Source organism: Priapulus caudatus, unplaced genomic scaffold (genome assembly GCF_000485595.1).
Source record: "Priapulus caudatus unplaced genomic scaffold, Priapulus_caudatus-5.0.1 Scaffold477, whole genome shotgun sequence".
Classification (NCBI taxonomy): domain Eukaryota; kingdom Metazoa; phylum Priapulida; class Priapulimorpha; order Priapulimorphida; family Priapulidae; genus Priapulus; species Priapulus caudatus.
In genome coordinates, this window is record NW_014577538.1 from 64,116 (window position 1) to 82,937 (window position 18,822).

Below are 18,822 nucleotides of genomic sequence, written 5' to 3' on the forward strand. Positions count from 1 at the left end.
TCGCCAGATTTTGCTTCTTCGGAAGGAAAGCGTTTTCCTGTGTCGTCATCGGTGTCGTGTGTGAATTTTAATTATGCGTAAAGCCGGCCTTAGGTCGGGTTGCAATTGAATGCGTCGCGACGCGACGCATTGCATCTCACAGCGACAGTGAGTCGACAGCGACGAGCAGCGACTGACACTGGCAGTCGCAGGCAGTCGCAGAAGGCGCTAGGTCGATGTGACGATCGCCTATCGATCGCTCGCGCAACTAAATGAGTTTACATGACTTAATTGTTACTGTGTGCATGTTGTGTATATGACTGTATGCACCGATTGTTTCATTCGCATTGTTCGCTTTTATGCATTCGAATCTCGTCGCAGGGTCGCAAGGCATGCAGCTTAAAGGCGCGTTCACACGAACGTTTTTAGCCCGAGCCTAATTAGGCCCGCGCCAAATTTGGCTCGAGCCGAGCGTTCACACGGACGGTTTTTCGGGCCGTGCCAATTTGGTCCCATCGAAAACGTCGGCCCAGGCCCGAGCCAAATTTTAGCACCAAAATCGCAGCAAAGCAAAATAGCAGCTAAATCAGTTGAGCGGTAGATGCCGCGAGTGTCGAACGTGTACTTCGGCGAAATAAAGTCCAAAACGGTATCAAAATGCGAAAAATTTGATCAGGATGCACGTTTTCAAGATTGATAATTGAAGTCGGAACAGAAGTAAACACGAAAGATCTTTGGTAAACACTCTGAATCGTACAGACGTACACAACGCCATCTCGCGACATACTGCCAAAGTATCTGTTAGATATTTGTGCAATAAAATTTATTTGAATTTGAATTTGAATTTGACAGACGGGGTCAGCCCTATAGAGTCATAGACCGAAGGTCCGATAGACCAGGCCCGTAGCCAGGGGGGGTTCGGGGGTTCGAACGAACCCCCCCCGAGCCCTTCCCCCCAAACAAAAATTTTTTTTTTTTTGAAAATTTGCAAGAATTTCACCTCTGGTCGCTCCATTTTAGTGTAATAATTGCAAAATCTCCATCGATCGCGAGGGTGAACAGTGAACACCCCCTCCCACACCCTCCCCCGCTCGTCGCCTTGGCTCCCTCGCCTGGTCGCTTCGCGCCCGAGCATGCAGGGGGTGTACAGGGGGGGTCCAGGGAGTCCGGACCCCCCCCCCCTTGCTCGCGCAGAAAACGCATCTGAGGGGTGTAATTTAAAAAAAAATTTTAAGCCCCCCCAGACCCTCCCTTCGCGTGATTCGCAACTATGGGTTACGGTTAGACCCCCTGGTACAAATCCTGTAGCGCGCCCCTTGCCGAGCAAATTGCCAACATTGAAAAACGAACCCCCCCCCCCAATAGAAAGCTGGCTACGGGCCTGGATAGACCGAATATTGCAAAGGGTTAGGTTTAGAGTTAGGGTTAGGGCATAGCTAGGTTTATATAGTTATATATATATATATAGGGTCGTAGCTAGTGGCCGCCACGGCAGCACGGCACTGCCGTGGCACTATTTTGAAACAAAAATTCTGCAGGAAACCAAGGAGATGAAACCCCCGGGGGCGGGGGGGGCACTCACCCCACATTATGGTAGGTATGTACGTGCCACTGCGCGAAGTCAAAAATGTGGGGGCTCTGGAACTAACTCAGACCTGAAAATGGGGGTCTCTGGAACTAATGTTTGTTGAATGTGGTATGCTCTGGAACCGGCTATGTTCGAAAATGGGGGTCTCCAGAACTAGGATTTCGTTGAAATTCAATGTTATGACACTGGACACGTTTTAAAGAGGGCCCGGGTTACCGGAAATGTAGGGGGAACAGTGATTTGCTTTAAAATCTATGCTGTATCACTTGAACCAATAATAACTAGACAGAGGGCACTCACGGAGAGTGCATACCTCCGCCAGAATGTAACATGTATGTGTTACGAGCTGGCTCGCTGCTCGCTGCTGGCTGCTGCTGACTGACTCGCCGCTCGCTGGTGGTTGCTGCTGACTCACTCGCCTGCTGCTGACTCGCTGCTCGCTGACTCGAATCGCTATCGATCGCGCCGCGTGGACTGGACACACAGACACGAGACCGATTGCATTACCTCCTTGGCAGAGGTAATAATTATTGTTGTATTATGTAGAGGAGAAAAAACATGACCCGGAGAGAGATGAACGCACGCACACGCACACGCCACAGACGAATAATTTCACTTGTAATAGTGAAAGTGCACGGTTACACCTCCCGATGGAAACATGCTCACGATGCCTATATATAATATAATTATCACAATGGATATAGCTTGGATATAATATTGAGGGGAAAAACAAGGATGTTGCAACTAATAATAATACGAATTAGCTATGTATATACTCTCAGTTGAAATTACCAACGCTTTATTTTGTCACACTAAACTAATACAGAACTACAATAACATATATAATATATAACACAGGATATCTGCAGCATTGCAATACGGTATACCAAAATGTGTACACAAATTTCGAGACGTACTAAATGTAGTCATAATCTCATACTGTATCATATATATTATGAATATGATTTTTTTACGTTAGAAAAATGTCTCAATCAGTATTATTGCCACAATCTTATAACGTATATATTACCACGGATGAATTTTACATCAATTCGGGGACTGTCTACACAAAGTGACTGCAACTACTATGGTAGTGAAGATAGAAATGCATGGTTTACACCCACTTCAACACTCAATACACTAACGCTACGATTCAAATTATAGATTTTCCAAAGGGCATTCTCGTCTGTCACAGATTTAGGGCAACGCACTTAGCATTGCACGAAAGAAAATTCAGCAAAACAGAATCCGAAATGATGCGATGAACATTGTGAATTATGTATTGACTGAGTGAGTAGGCGCCATGCAGTATTGCAGCACACATGTCACACATCTACGGTTCACGTTACAAACAGTAAAAGATTCGTCACGATTCACTAGAACAGCGGCAAGTATAGAGCGCTATAAACAAACCACTACAATAATTATCGTGCACCCTTACCGACAACAAGACAACACGTGTATACTAGTATTATATCATGAGTGAACAAAAAACACATTTGTTAATTAATCACTCCTGATTAGTGATTACTGTATACGCCATATTTTTCACGTACAGATATTTTCGCGAATTCAGACTTGACGGACAATTTCGCGAGTGGTTAACTTCACGATCAGTGAATTATGAAATATACGGTATCATTCGGTATGAATTATTCGCGTGTTGTTATTTTCGAGGTCGAGAACGCGTTCGCGAAATTCGCGAAAATTAAACCACTGCGAAATATACATCGTATACAGTATATCAATCTACTAACATTTCGCTATCCCACAATGAGACAATGCACGAAGGGCAGTTTCAAACACGTCATCATCAAGTTTTACAAAACGACAAAATTTTTTTTTGATAGCCAGTAGGGTCCTCCCGCGAACATTCGTGAATGCAGGCATGCTTGTGCCGTGACGCAAGTAAGTACGTATACGCGCATGATACACAGTGACACACGCACCACCGTATCTCCGCATTCACCGCCAAGAGCGAGCAGGAAGGTGTTAATTAACTGGTTGTGCCCAACAGTTGGAGAGACGGCAGGAGAAGATATGATTAACACCGAACTAATTAAGTATACTCATGACTGACATGTTTGTAATGCAGTCGACTGGGAGAGCAAATTTACAACATTGACAACCTTTTTTTTAAACGAGTGATTCGCGTTATTTGTAAACTAATGTTTACCGGTTCATCCCAATGTCGTCGCTAAACAATAATAAATATTAGTCATGACTGAGTGTCTAAGCTGTTATCCAAGGACACTGAACAAAACCAGTTTCGTTCCTGAATTTAAGTGACTGTACCACCCAGTGTAAATGTGAACTTTTTGGTGGTGATATTTACAAAAGAAAATTTTAACCGTTTATGTATACGGCAGAAGTCAGAACGAAACAGTCGATGACAGATCGGTTTTCGGGCAAACCATCAATGAATCAATAAGTCTCATCACAACCCCGTTACTATGGCGACGGATTTATACTCCAGATCATCTGACCATATTTTTACAGACATCCATAACACCGCCGGACTGCATACGATATATATACGTTGTGCACTACATACAAACATTATTACTGCGGCATCAAGTGTGAACACGTAACTTTCCATTGAAACAGTCGGATATGGAATTGAATATCACTGGCAATTCCACGTGCGGGTCGAGGGCAAAACACCCACGTAACGAAGCGTAATGTTAACTACAAAATACCAATGAGTCGACGTGATATATCAGCGATGGTTTAGTCAGCCCCCGTTCCCGCTTCGCACGCTATGGCGTTTTCTAAGGAGCTTCTGTATATATAGACGTGTGATTTTATTCGTTCGACAGAAAGCGTAATTCTTCACTGCGCACTGGGAAATTCGGCTCTATGTGTAAAATCTTGCGATCGCAAAAATAGAAACAGTCCGCGAACCTGTGAAGATTTTGTGTGAGTTTCGTACGGAGGTGTTTAGAATACTCGAGCTCCATTTAACAGACATGAAAGATGTCAGAAGACGGGTTGGAACAAAAATAAGTCTTCTAAACCAATAGTTCAACGGTGTACACGTATAAATAGTACACGATACTTACATAATATATATGTATAAATGTCAAAACTAAAATAAGATATATAAATATACGTATCTATAGGAAAATGCCCTACAAAAATGATTTTGGAATAAAATGCGATTCAGAAACTACATTATTTGTGTCGTACCACACATTACATTCACGAAACAAAAACGTTCTTTTTACTTTTTTTATTTTCGAAGACTAATATGACGTCATTGCTTCATTGCTACATGTCGTTACTTTTAACGGCTGGCCTGCGCTGCTATGTCAACCCTCACTAGTGTGCCTGGTTAGCCCTCTGACCCGCTTCACCTTAGCTATCCGTATTGCTGCTACTAGCACGTCTGGGTCTTCCTCTTATTTCCCTTTACCCCAGCTTGTCTGCCACACCACCACCTGCTAGCACGGTGGAGCTTCCTCCAACCCCTATTACTTCACCAGCTAGCAAGCTTCACCCCTCCCCCTGATGGTATCATTGTACTTTCCTCCAATGTCCCGTTACCTCCAACACACCAGCATTTCTATTCTATTACCCCGAATTCTATTTTACCTCAGCTGCTAGCATGCCTGGACTATATGCTGCACCTATATGCTTCTCAGCAGCTGATCTACAGTCTCTGAATGCTAGCATGGTTGGAGCGATGGATACCCTTCACCACGGCCACGCCGTCCGTTTTAGCCGAGCTCTATTCACCGCCTGACGCCGCTTCCCCGAGCGCATCTTTAAAATCAATTGGCGCAGAAATGTATCAAACTTGCTTTCTATTCATGTTGTAAAGCTTACTTAAATGAGGAAAATGTTTATATCGCATATCTTGCCACCGAGTTTCATATTAGTGAAGACTATTGCGAAGATTCATGCTTTTTTGTGGCGCAGGGTTGACAGCTGGGGACAGTCTAAATCTTCTCAGAAAGTTTTGCGAATACTTCGTTAGCGCAAAATCAATTGGCGCAGTAATGTATCAAACTTGCTTTGTATTTATGTTGTGAAGCTCACTTAAACGAGGAAAATATTTGTATCGCATAGCTTGCCACCGAGTTTCATATTAGTGAAGACTATTACCAAGATTCCTGCTTTGTCGTAGCGGAGGGTTGACAGCTGAGGACAGTCTAAGCTGTGCACGCGCCAGCTGCAAATGTCTCTTTCATTGGATGGGGCAGTGCGATTAATATCTTCCTCCGGTACGTCCAAGTAAGTAGGTACAGCAATACCCCGCATCACGCTAGTTAAATGATTCGGGAGAACGAAGGACGCGTTTCTGAGAAGAATCTAAGGGCTAAACGATGTAATATAGTAAATTATGTATATTTAATTATGTAGCATAGTATCGTGACAACGCTACGAGATAAAATTAGAGCTCAGAAATAGAATTGCTGAGAGGGAGAGGGGAGACATTATTACGTATAAAAGACATAAAATTCATGCAAAGCGGCAGAGGCACGCCATTAGTGTTACGGAGCTGGCGTGGTGGGATTCATTTCTGCATCATGGCGACAGCTAATAGTTCACTGTACAACATCTCCGGGTCCGTGTCCGAGAATGGGAGCTGGATCGGCTGCATGGAGTCGGATATTGAATAGGAAACGGTTTACGCGATTCAGGCGTGAATCGCTTACCTGCTGATTCCTCTCAACATGATCAGCATATTTGCTAATCTTCTCGTCATCTTGGCTGTGACACGGATATCACACCTGCAGGAGCCGGCACACAAGCTGATCGCAAACTTGGTTGTCGCTGATTTCATCATGGGCGTCCGAGGAGTCTTCATTGTACCAATAACCTTTCTAATCGAATTCCCGCCAAAGATCATATGTCTTGGACACTTCACTGTGGTTTTGATCTCGTCTCTTGCATCAACAAACTCGCCCATTGCCATCAACGTAGACATAACGTAATCAACGTACATTGCAATATCGCGACCGCTACACTACTACCAGATCGTCACACCGCGCGTTATCTTGTTAATGGTAGTCCTGGTTTGGGTCATTGCCGTCTTCGTAAGCGTGTCAAGTCTCATTGGCAACCGCTGGCAGCCGGATCAACCATGCATCTATGACATCGTTTCGAGTAGAATGGCTGTCATCTCTGGATCGGTATTCACTGTTATGTGTGTCATCGCCATCGCCTCCATCTACGCTTACATGATGATGATTGCCAAGCACCACCAGCGGCAGATCCACCAGGAACCGAGCAGCAGCGGTTCGCAGGAGGCAGTAGAGACCGGAAAATCCTTCTCTGCTGAGCTCGCCAAGCATCTGAAGCTTGCCAAGACGTTTGGCATCGTCGTCGGCGCTTTCTTCGTTTGCTGGGCTCCGTATTTCATCCTGATGCTGCTGAGCGTTGCCGACGTCTACCACGACACGGTCGTCGTGGCGCGAGGCCTCGGCTACCTGCTGGCGTACTGTAATTCTAGCATAAACTTCTTGATATATGCTGCGAAGTGGAGTCAGTTCCGCGCCGCCTTCCGGGCGGTGTTGCCCTCGCGTGGACGCTAGAGACGTGGCTACTAGGTAGATTGATTTAGCTTTCACGTTAGCTGAGTTACGGGCGGGGTTCGGGGCAGTGTTGCCAACGCGCTGGTTACTAGGTACGCGCCCGTTCACCCGTCTATCGTTCCACGTGTTTCACCACCTCACAGTGTTTCTCATATTCTTCGTTAGACCGAAATCGCGTTCACGTAAGTGTGCAAGAGAATGATTAATTAAGTGTTTGGCTTTGCTGATTGGATTCAAGTAACAATATGCTCTGACTACAGCGTACACTAGTAGAATACATCATACATTGATGCTACAAACTCGCGATTTCATTCTGTTATATTAATATATAATGATATATTTTTCATATCATTTCTGCTTATAGATTCGACTGACGACCGTCTAGTTGATTTAACATCACATCGATTGTTTTTTTAGTGAAATCAGTAAAAAGTCAAACAACCCGATCGATTTTTTTGCATGAAAAAGTATTAAAAGTGAATGTTGAATCGAATAAACTCGATCAACTATTCGCACGCGACGAGTTAGTATAAGATAGTGTTTTGTTCACGACGATGTGTAGCAACGATATACGCGTGCACGCGCGTGTCTGTGTGCGTGCGTGCGTGCGTGCGTGCGGGTATGTATGCGTGCGTGCGCGTGCGTGTGGATCGAGTCACCGCGTTAGCATTTCAGTGTTAACCGTTATACACTGAAACATCCTCTACAGAAGGGCCACCTGTCCGAGAGAGTGACCGTTATACACTGAAACATCCTCTACAGAAGGGCCACCTGTTCGAGAGAGTGACCGTTATACACAGGGTTGACTTGCCTCGACACCGTTGTTGGCCTCGCTGAAGAACTCCTTCAGAATGGCGGGAAGGTCAGCCTCCTTGTAGTCCTTGACGACGACAGACTGGTCGTTGTGCAGACCGCGTATCATACACGACAGACCTGCAGAGACGAGCAAGACGCGACGTGACGTCCGTTGCGAATCACGACTGACGAATATTTTGTGATCGATCTTCATAGGCACGATACGATTTATGAACAGCCGATCAATTACTGTGACACATTATAAACTTTTACATTATAAGTACTGGTGTGAATCTAATGTCAATTATTTAATAACTACAACAGCACCAGTACACCAGTAATTTTAAATGAGTCTATGTATAGCATTGGATCACATCTCATTACATGAAAAATGTCAATAAAATGAAGTGAGAAGCTTTCTCTATGAACTTAATTCAACTTATCATAATACAACAACCAAAAATCCAAGCAACCAAGGTTTACTATCAATGCAACAAACAGAAAAACTCACTTCTTCCGCACGATTCGCGAAAAAGGCACAGTATTCGTTTTTCCATGTTCACTGCCTGTCCGATTTCATAGCCTACGCCCAACGACGGCTGACTCACCTCAGCAACAACAACTGCAAAACACAAAAACGTGAGAGGAAAAAGACATCATGGGCAAAAAGCCCAAAACAACAACATACTTGAATGCAAACGAAAATACATCCCGGCTACAATCGGACCATCGGTGATGACATGACTGTGTAAAACATTTGTGTGATATTGTACTCACATTCAGCTTGATCCAACCACTTCATGTTTCTATCATGTATCTCTCTCTCATCCATATCATCACCTGTAAATGCAGACTGAGGTAATCACTCCTACACCAATTTATCACCTGTCCAGCACTCTTTAATATTTTATGAATGAGCATGACAAGCTCACCGCAAAAAAACGCATTTACAAATAATTTAATGTACGTAAAATAAATGATGTGACATTACTGATATTGTCGTACAGAGACACAATGCACAGTCAATGACTTTTACCACTTGAAAATGTCTTTAGGAGTACATATATTATAATATATAATCTAGCTTACACATTCGAAATATTTTAATAGCGTCAGGAGTAGATAATAGGCCTATTATCTACTCCTGATAGCGTCTAACTACTCTACTAAGCACTTCAGATAATTACATCAAGGTTCCATTAACATTAATAACGTAATGTTAATTTCAGCTTGTGATTACATCCATGCCAAGGATTTTTTTAAACACTATCAATACAGGAAAACATGTTTGATTGCCATATACAATACAATGCTCCGTAAAATGAGTAGATCGTAAAGATTGTAGACTGCAAGCTTGAAACCATGCAATTTTCCTTAATTGATGTGGCATCTGCAGACCCATTGTCCCACAGCCATTGATTGCATCCCCCGAAGCCATTCATCGTTATTTTCCTCAGCATCCAGCCTTCTAGCATCACTAACACAACTAGTTGCCACGGAGAAGCTCTACGCACTGCTCATCCAGCGTGGCGCACTGAGTGTGCGCAGCTCTATTGATTTTGCGCGAGCGAGATCGGTTATCGGAGTATTCGCAAATTGACCCCAGCGAAATTTCCGCGAAACGCAAATTACACGACAGCGCATGCCTCCCGTAGCCTCCCTAAACCAAACGCGTGTTTCCTTTCCGTGAGGAGTCAATCGCGTTTACTCGCTGCATGAAGATACCTATCATCGCTGCCGTTTAGCCGTTTGCAAATGTTCAATATAAGTGTGTGTGTGTGCCTACTACCACATCCATTCTAACATCTCGACCTGTCTACAACATTTATTCTACACGGCCTGTCTACGTAACCTGTTCTGTCCGGATTCATCTTCCGATAGAAAACTTCTCATGATCGCGCACGAATGTGAACAACACTGTTTCCTTATTTAACCAAATTGGAAGGAAAATCAAATTGTGAATTAACCGATTCATGAAGGACCCACCTGACAGAAAGGTTAATTCTTAGTCATTGCCTCTTTTTACCATGCAGCCAATGCAAAGGAAATCAACCTACAGATGTATATGCTACACACCCTCACAACGAAGTTATGTTACCATTGCCATTTTTGTGTATCGAAAAAACAACAACGCGTGTAGTTACACGATACCGCATTTGCCAAGTATATCAACTCAATTAATTACCGTAAAGTCGCGACGGCTGAAAAGATCTCTACCTGCAGAAAGTAATCAGTCTACGAAATTCAAACATAGACAAGAACGCCGCTCAACGCAAATTCACGAGAAATGCGAGCCACGGGCAGTGCTGCCACTCAGGATATTACAAAAAAGTATAAAATCTGTCCAGAAAAAAGTATTAAAAAAGTATAAATTTGTATCAACCTACCATGATTTGTAGGTAGTCACTTGTTACCTTATACCTTGTTACTGAATACATTATAGCCTATGTGCAACATGTAAACAAGCTTCAGGAATGTTGTGTGCAATGCCATGAGGAGTTGTCTCTTGAACCCTCAGTCTGGAATATTTCAATGAAGTGTTTCGCCTGGCCAAAAAAGTCTCCTAAGTGGTGAATTTATTTTGTGATGTGTTTGCGCATTTCGTGCTGGCCAAGCTAGGGGTGTCCGGGGGGAAATTTTTTGAAAAAATGGTGCAATTTGGTGCATTCTAAGATATTCTGAACAAATTGTATGAGACTCTTGAATCTCTTTTTCAAGTTGTCAAAAGTCTCGTCAGGTGTTTTTAACAAATTTCTGTGTGGCGGCTGAGAATTTGAGTGAGGCGAGTTGCCTTGCTCGTGTCAATGCAGAGGAAACACTGCAATGCGCATTGCTCATTTGACATTTGGTCACTGACAGCAGAGAGCCGAGAGCAAAAACACTCCACTGAACAGAGCACACATCAGTCCTGCAACAAGATTAGCAAAGTATAAAGTGGCAGCACTGCGTAACAGGAGTCGCGCGACCCGATCGCCTTCACGTGAGATGCACGTGCACGGTTTCAGGGGAAAAAAAACACACAAAACAACACCAGTAGACTGCCACGCAGCGCGCCGCATGCAACACGACCACTACCTACACACTCGTCCGCCACCCGCGAGTGAGAAGATCGCCCCTCCACCTCTTCTCCATCTCCCTACTCGCCGTCCTCCTCCTCGTCCTCTTCCTCTTCCTCCGGGACGACCTCGGACGACTCCTCGTCCGCTCCCGGATTCGAGTCCTCTCCGGCCTGCAGGAAGTGAGAGAAACGAGTTAGCGCGTCACCTGCAGTCCAACGCCACATCTATCCCCTCCATAGAAAGGCCACACATTCGAGAGTGTGGCCATTATACACTGAAATATCCTCTGTAGAGGGGCCAACCGTTCGAGAGAGTGACCGTTATACACTGAAACATCCTCTACAGAAGGGCCACCTGTCCGAGAGAGTGACCGTTATACACTGAAACATCCTCTACAGAAGAGTGGATCGAGTCACCGCGTTAGCATTTCAGTGTTTGCTACTTCTCTGCTGCGTGGCGGAATTATGTATAGCTTCAGTCGATTCTCCTAGAGTGTCCAACCTTATCGCTGTGCTGGCACGACAGTGAAATCCTCGTTCGTGATGCTACTCGTGGATTACTTGTGATTGTGATTCGTTGTTCTTGCGCAAAACCGCGATGTCGTCACCGTGTCTGTGGGAATCGTCTGCTAATTATAAAACTCGCTGTGCTCTGTCTATTGTACGCGCTGTTATCGTTTTACCTGTTTCGAAAGGTTTTGTGGAAAGTATAGGCAGAAAGTATCGGTGGAAAGTATCGGCGGAAAGTATTGGTGGAAAGTATCAGTGAAAAGTATCGGTGGAATGGATTGCTGGAAAGTATCGGTGGACGTTTATTTCTGGACGCGTTTTGTGTGAATCTCGTGCTAAATATTATTCTCTGTGGCCTTGTAAATTTGTTGTACGTGGAGTTGTTTTCCTGTTTCGCAAGTATTGGTGAAAAGCATCAGTGGAAAATATCGGTGGAAAGTATCGGTGGAAAGTATCGATGGAAAGTATCGGTGGATAGTATTAGAGAGAGAGAGAGAGAGAGAGAGAGAGAGAGAGAGAGAGAGAGAGAGAGAGAGAGAGAGAGAAAAGAGAGCGAGATCACTTAGTATTGCAATGCACACGTGAACAGATCACAGCGCAACACTGAAAGTTCACAAACTACTACAATGAATCACTACCACTATCTATAATCAGCATCACTAACGGGCAGCTCACCCTTCTCGCCGATCTCCTTGTGGCCGACGTGCTCCGTCAGCACCTGTCCATACTCTCCCAGCATCTTAATGACGCGTGCGTACAGCTCAGCGTCCTGCCGACCGCCACGGATGCTGCCACAGAAGTAGATGTCTGCCATCCTGTAAGCGGACACGGCACACGTGAGAACCACACGTGTGGATTCGCGAGACGGCGCGAGGGTCGGGGATTGTCTGGCTCTCGGCTCGCTGCATGGAGCGTCGCGAGGCGTTAACGCATGTTGCCTTGACGCATGCGGGCCGCCAGGCTATTTAAGTATAACTGCTCTTGGAGAACCCTGATCGTTACTCTAGACAATTGCCGTTACTCGAGCAATAACGGTAGGTATCATGAAAGTGGGGGAAACACTGGTAAACTCTCGCAATAATTACTTTAACAGGTTTGTGTGTAAGAGAAACTCCATCGGAGTGGAATGTGCTCGAGTGCGTGCGTCAATGAGCGATGTGCTTATTGCTGAATGAAAGTTCAGCACTTTTGGCTGCAGAGTAGTGAGGGGGGGAGTTAATCAGCAATTACTGCAGTATTGGAAATAAGTCTAAACAAGAGCCGCAGAGCGTCTGGGCTCATCTGAGGTCTGCTGCTACGGTTATAAACGTAAAATTTAAGTCGTGTGTAGTGACACCTTTGTTAGGCGCAGATATGCAGATATGCAGTTGCGTACACATCATTTCAGCAACCTTCTGCATTCTGCATACCTCCCAAATCCCATTGGTTGATACAAATCGCGTGCCTGAAACTCCTGTTTTATGGTGCATTGTGACCCTAACCCTAACCCTATTTTTTTTTAAATCATGTAAATATTTGCATTAATTGGAAAAAAATAGTTAAATGGATAAAGATAGAAAAATACAGAGAACAGGTAAATAATAAAAAATCTGATGGGATTCGATCCCACAACCTTTGAGCCGTGACGCCCGTGCGGTACGCATTCGGCTAACCAGGCTTATTGGCTTTCTAGATTATGGATGTGCCATGAATATGAGAACACTGTGACATCATTGAGGCAGTTCAGGAATCCATGTTTAACCCTCCTCTTGAGGGTCAAAAGGTTATCAGACACTTACTCTTCGCACGTCAGTGGAAAGCACATTTCATGGTCCTTTCAATAAAGTGATAAAAATGGTAGGTCAGCGCTGAAACAAAACAGTTTTTCACTCTGTCCATTAGGCCATGTCCTCAGAAAATGCCTGACATCTGACCTTTCCCCCACTACCCTTTGACCTGTGACCTCCAATTTCACACTGGTGATGGGTTTTCTGCCCATCACACTATACACCGAATATTAAGAGCATAGGTCGAGCCGTTGAGATTTGTGCCGCAATTCCGTATTTCCTCCTATACCTTAAGTTAAGGGAGAAATATTCCCCCTTCGTTTACACATCTTGACCTTTGACCCTTAACCCCCAAATTTGTCATCCTGAGTCCTTTTCACGATCCCCCCCGACGTCCCCAATATCGTGACCGTACGTCGAGCGGTTAAGATTTGTGCCCAAATGTTGACGGACAGACGGACGGACGCACGCACGCACGCTCATGCGATTCTACAAGCTGCATCTGACTTCGTTAGATAAGCTAAAAACCAGCCCAGTCCAAAAATTTTGCTTTCTTCTGTTTAACCTATAATAAATTCTATTAAAAAACAGAAAGTCCTGCTCAAAAATTACCAGTCTTGACTGGGGAGGGGGGTTCAGCTATTTTCAATGATTCACTGAGTACCAAAGTTAACGCTGCAGGAACTATAAAAGATTACTGGGCTTTCCTGCACTCTTGCACACAGTACTGTATTATTATGATTCTACCTTCACTTGGTGTCATAGTTTATTAATCAAATACATTATTGGTATAAAACCAGAGTTTATCAGACTGATATTTCTCTTGTATGTCATACCATGTGGCCTTATATTACAATTCAATTAATAAATTATATAAACTAGAAAGCCCTCAGGTTTAGGCAAACCATGGAACTATAAATATACATATTTACAAGAGCTAATAGTAATGATGAGAGGGTCTATGTCCACCCAGGGTACTGCCGGAACGTACCCTGGATACGGTCCGGTATATACCGGAATGTACACTGGTACTAGGGTATCTAATATGCCGGATCGTACCTCGCCTACTCCACTAACGAGTCTAGGGAGTCGCCTATGCCTACTCGCTAACCATATCAGATAGTTACCAGGGTACTTTCCGGTATACTGGACCGTACCCAGGGTACGTTCCGGCAGTACCCTGGGGGACATAGACCCTATGAGCAATAATAATAATACCTAGACGTAGGTATTATTAGCTCTTGATATTTATACATTGTACATAATGACAATAGAAGGTTATGGAACTATTAAGTATTATTCACACATCATATATTACTATTAGTCTTAGAGGATGGGTAAGCAATTAATAATTAATCTATAAATTGCTGGTCTTTATGTTAGGTATCCCCGAGTCCCCTACCAGCCATAGCAGAGGCACATAAGGCCATCTGCTAGTGTGAAGAGTACCAACCGTCCGCGCAGGTGTCAGTGTGCGCGAACAAAGAAACCGCACGTGTGCATCAAGCCAACTTACAGCAATAACGCTGTGACTGTGAGGTTTTTGATTTAACAATGCCGTCGGGTATCGCAGCGATGCAAGGAGACGCGCCGGATAGGCTGTTTGCACTGGGTATCGACACGAATTGCCTCCGAGCGCGTCATCTACGAATATTAGTACGTACAGTGCGCGCCACACAAAGCCGGTACGTGAACTGCCTCTTCGAAAAGAGAGAAGTACTACACTTGGATAAAATTAACCGACATTAGATCGTTCCGGACTATAACAAGATATTAAAAAAATTACATAAGCGATCAAAACAAAACCCTGTACCTTTATTTGTTGATGTTTCGATGAGGAGCGATTGACTCGAACGACGACACTAGACGACAAAGTACAAGCTTAGAGTCGGGTTGGAAACAGCCGGCGATTCGATACGATTAATTCAAAACTACTCAGAAAAAAAGATAAAATACTTGTTTAATAATAACCGCGTGGCTTTAAATAACGTCATAAAAATTAGGCAAATTTTAAAATAGGTGAAAATGCGACGAAATTAATACTTTGGAAAATATTTTTGCAAAATATATATCTAAATCTGTCCTGAATAAAAATGGCATCTGCTTACCAGCCTAGGCTGTGCTAAGAAATGCACGTTTTTCAGGGCAACATGTTTGTTGGAACATTGCTATTATTTATTATTCATGATCCAGATGTACCCATAATTTGAACAAAACAAGATACATAACATTCAATTGAAACCTACAAACAAAATGGAGCTAAATTGTGGGAAAATAAACAAAACACAAATATTACTTTGCAGATTACCTACCTACAGTGTATTTTCATCTATAACATTTTAACATTTTTAATAACGCTTTTAGTGTTTGTATTTTTTAAATACACAGAAGAGTAGGGCGTGATAAGGAGAGTATAATAAATAAAAATAGAGCGAGAGAAAGCGCTAGAGGAGGAACAACAGGAATCCGTGAGACGGGGAGCTATCTATATTATTTTCATGGGTTGAAACATAGAGGGGGACGGGGGGGGCGGGGGGTACATTCGCGCACTTTTTCCCAAGCAAAAAAACACCACCATATCGCAGTTCCAGTAAAATAAAATCCATTACCCCAGGTCTGGAAATTATTGTAGACATGTTTAGGAAATTGCAGTGTTTAGGTTTTCAAAGCATCTGTAACATAAATACTGAATATTTACATGTACTATTATTTATCTGGGGTCTTAGATAAATCTAATTAGCGAGAATAAAAAAATAAAAAAAATATTAGCCAGAAATTGAAATCCGACGATTGACAATAACAATTTTCCCGGAAGATCCAGACATTTTAGAAGTTCTTTCGCCGTCCCTGATGGACTTAATCTGTTCCGGATCACGGGAAAATTTATCTGACATTTCCCAGTTCCAGGTAAATAAAATGGCCAATCCGCGTCGCGAAATTACGGCCGTTCCCCTCAACATATAGTTGAACGAACAGAATTGTATCCAGCTCCATTGTATAATATATATGTATTATATTCGTTTTTTATAATTAAGATAGTACTAGAAGTTTATACATGATATCATAAGCAGGCTTTTACAAAAATAAAAAGTCAGTTTACGAATATTTAAATATTTAATCACATACGCGCGTACACACAAGCGGCGCGCGCGGTGCATCTCACAGCAGTCTTGGAGGGCGTTTCAATAAATATAATGGCTAATAAACGAAATCTAATTTAGTGCTTAATGTTTCTAAGTACTCTATTTCGGCTTATTATGCCGACAATTTCTGGGCAAATACCGTCAACTGCTCATCTCAACGACACTCTGGGCTGCAGCGTCATGGCTGCGCTGCACACTGACACATAAACATATACGACAACTTAAGACTTTGTAGTAAAATAGATTTTCGTATATTTTTTTTTTTTTTTTTTTTTTTTTTTTTTATTTAGCATTATATTTTATTGAATCGCTGCCAGTGCCTGTGGTTCATCACTCTCCACGCTCACAACGGTGCGCGATTCGCTCTGAATGTCTCAGTCTGATTGCGATTCTTGCGCCTTTTATTTCTTCTTGTACCAAGCGTGACATGACATACAACTGTTCCGTAAACAATCTCCGCGCCGACTTTGCACAACTGATCGAGATCTAAAATTCTAAACAGGATTATTGTAAGCGGCAACGGTGTATTATGGGGGGCATATGAATCAGGGGCGTGTACAGGATTTGGACCAGGGGGGGGGGCGTCTAACCGTAACCGCCAAACTTGGAGGCACGCGAAGGGGGGGTCTGGGGTCTGCTAATTGTCTAAATTTTGAATTAAGACACGCCTCAGATGCGTTTTCTTCTCTGCGCAGGAGCCCGGGAGGGGGGGGGGCGGGACACCTTGGACCCCTCTGTACAGGCCGGCTGGAATTGAGGACCATTTTAATTACACATGGGCATTCGGGAAATCATAAAACATTTATATGTTTAACAAATGGAAGCCAGCATGGGGACTCGGAATGAGGCGAATTGAGATTTTATTACCAGGGTCCGGAAATAGGGAAATGGGGCCATTCTTACTTGGAAACATGTTGGAACAACTGCTAGCCATTCATTATTACATGCATTACACAGGCAGCGGATTTTTAGGAAGCTAGTAGGTCGATTAATATGTTTGTATGGTACAGTGGCCCACGTAAATTTTGGGTTAAACAATTTTGTTCCTAAATCTCTCGTCGCAAGACAGCCATCACAGTTGGGTCATCTCAACGTCTACGGTCATTCAAAATCTTTTAGGGGGGGGGTCATGCCCCCAGACCCCTAGCCTACAGGCGCGAGTACGGGCGCTTGCTTTTTTATTAGCATTGAGGATTTATTCTTACTGTGGGCTTACTTACTTTCTTAAGACTGTGGGCGCCAGTGGTATGGTATATGGTAAGCGTGGTAACGCATGTAGGAGTTGCATATTCAGGTCGGCGTGTAATATGGCAAACTTTTTTAACATACTGCGTAGACGAAATAGATTAATCCGGCATAAAGTATCAATTACCTTCTCTATCTTGGTCTACGCGTGATGTCTGATTGATTACATGTGACCTTTGTGAGATTTTTCGTTCGTTGTATGACATTTACTGAACGGTAGCTATAAATTCGAATTTGTTATCGAGTTTAAGTTCGGCAAGTTTTTACTCAGTGTGCAGCTTAATTCCTACTGAATATAATTAAATAACTACTGACATTTAGAATTAACCGACTTAAGTTAATCGGTAAAGCACACCCTCCCCCACATCCGCACAATATCGTCAATATTGAGCGGTCATACGTCATCTCATATATCTGCAGGATTACGGCCAAGACACGGGGTTGTGACTCAAAGGATTCGGGCAGCAAAACCATCCGTAGATGACGTGTAACACTTTACTTATTAGCTGACATATATGATATATAACATGTTGTATACTGTTCGCGAGCTTCTGTAATGATAATGCAGTAATCAACCAAGTCAAAAAAGGCAATATAAATTGCAAAAACGTTCTGTAGGCATAACATTTTGAGATTTAACGATTTTATATATTTCGGGCATAACACGAGACGTCGTTGTCACATTACACTGTATAGTGATCAGCAGCCACTTGTTAGGGGAGTGCCCAGTGCTATGTATCACTGCGTTTAGCAACAATACATAACTGCATTTAGATTATATATAAAATATTTTTCCATCGTTGGTTTGCTTTATCAATATATTGCACTTATAGATACAAGGCAAAGGCTATAGCAATATAACACAAATTGCGATTATTTGATCAGGTTCATAAAAAATCGCAAGGATCATTATTAATAAGTCCTCGTGTTTCTGTCACACGGACTGCGATGCATAATTGAGGTTAAAATTATAAAATAACATGGTTCAGCCGAGATAGCTGTCGGCATTTCACTTTAAGCAAACGACAAGACAAATAACGAACAACGAACACCAACAGCAAGCGAATATTCAGCTAAAAGAGAAGGAACATATGAAGAGAGAGAGGAGCGGGAGAGGAGAGAGAGCAAGAGAGAGAGAAGAGGGAGAGAGAGGGAGAGAGAGAAAGAGAGGGAGGGAGAGGGAGTAAGTGAGAGGGGG

General features: G+C 43.3%; 3 protein-coding genes across 3 annotated transcripts in view; 2 read left to right on the plus strand and 1 right to left on the minus strand.

Annotated features, from left to right (window-relative positions):
* Nucleotides 1–6,507, plus strand: part of LOC106810825 (melanocortin receptor 5-like) — a 12,632-nt gene extending 6,125 nt beyond the window's left edge. The window contains exon 3 of the mRNA XM_014814281.1: nt 6,310–6,507. Within this exon, the coding sequence (XP_014669767.1) occupies nt 6,310–6,507 (198 nt within the window). The remainder of the gene's footprint in view (nt 1–6,309) is intronic.
* Nucleotides 6,508–6,576: 69 nt separating this feature from the next.
* Nucleotides 6,577–7,107, plus strand: LOC106810826 (5-hydroxytryptamine receptor 1-like). The gene has a single exon (XM_014814283.1). It carries the CDS (start codon nt 6,577–6,579, stop codon nt 7,105–7,107), a length of 531 nt encoding a protein of 176 aa, XP_014669769.1.
* A 790-nt stretch (nt 7,108–7,897) lies between these two features.
* Nucleotides 7,898–15,129, minus strand: LOC106810827 (2'-deoxynucleoside 5'-phosphate N-hydrolase 1-like). The gene is made up of 5 exons (XM_014814284.1): nt 15,050–15,129; nt 12,146–12,285; nt 8,680–8,742; nt 8,414–8,524; nt 7,898–8,040 (listed from the first exon to the last, which is right to left on the minus strand). Exons 2-5 carry the CDS (start codon nt 12,282–12,284, stop codon nt 7,898–7,900), a joined length of 456 nt encoding a protein of 151 aa, XP_014669770.1. The 5' UTR covers nt 12,285; nt 15,050–15,129.
* Between the last annotated feature and the right edge of the window lie 3,693 nt (nt 15,130–18,822).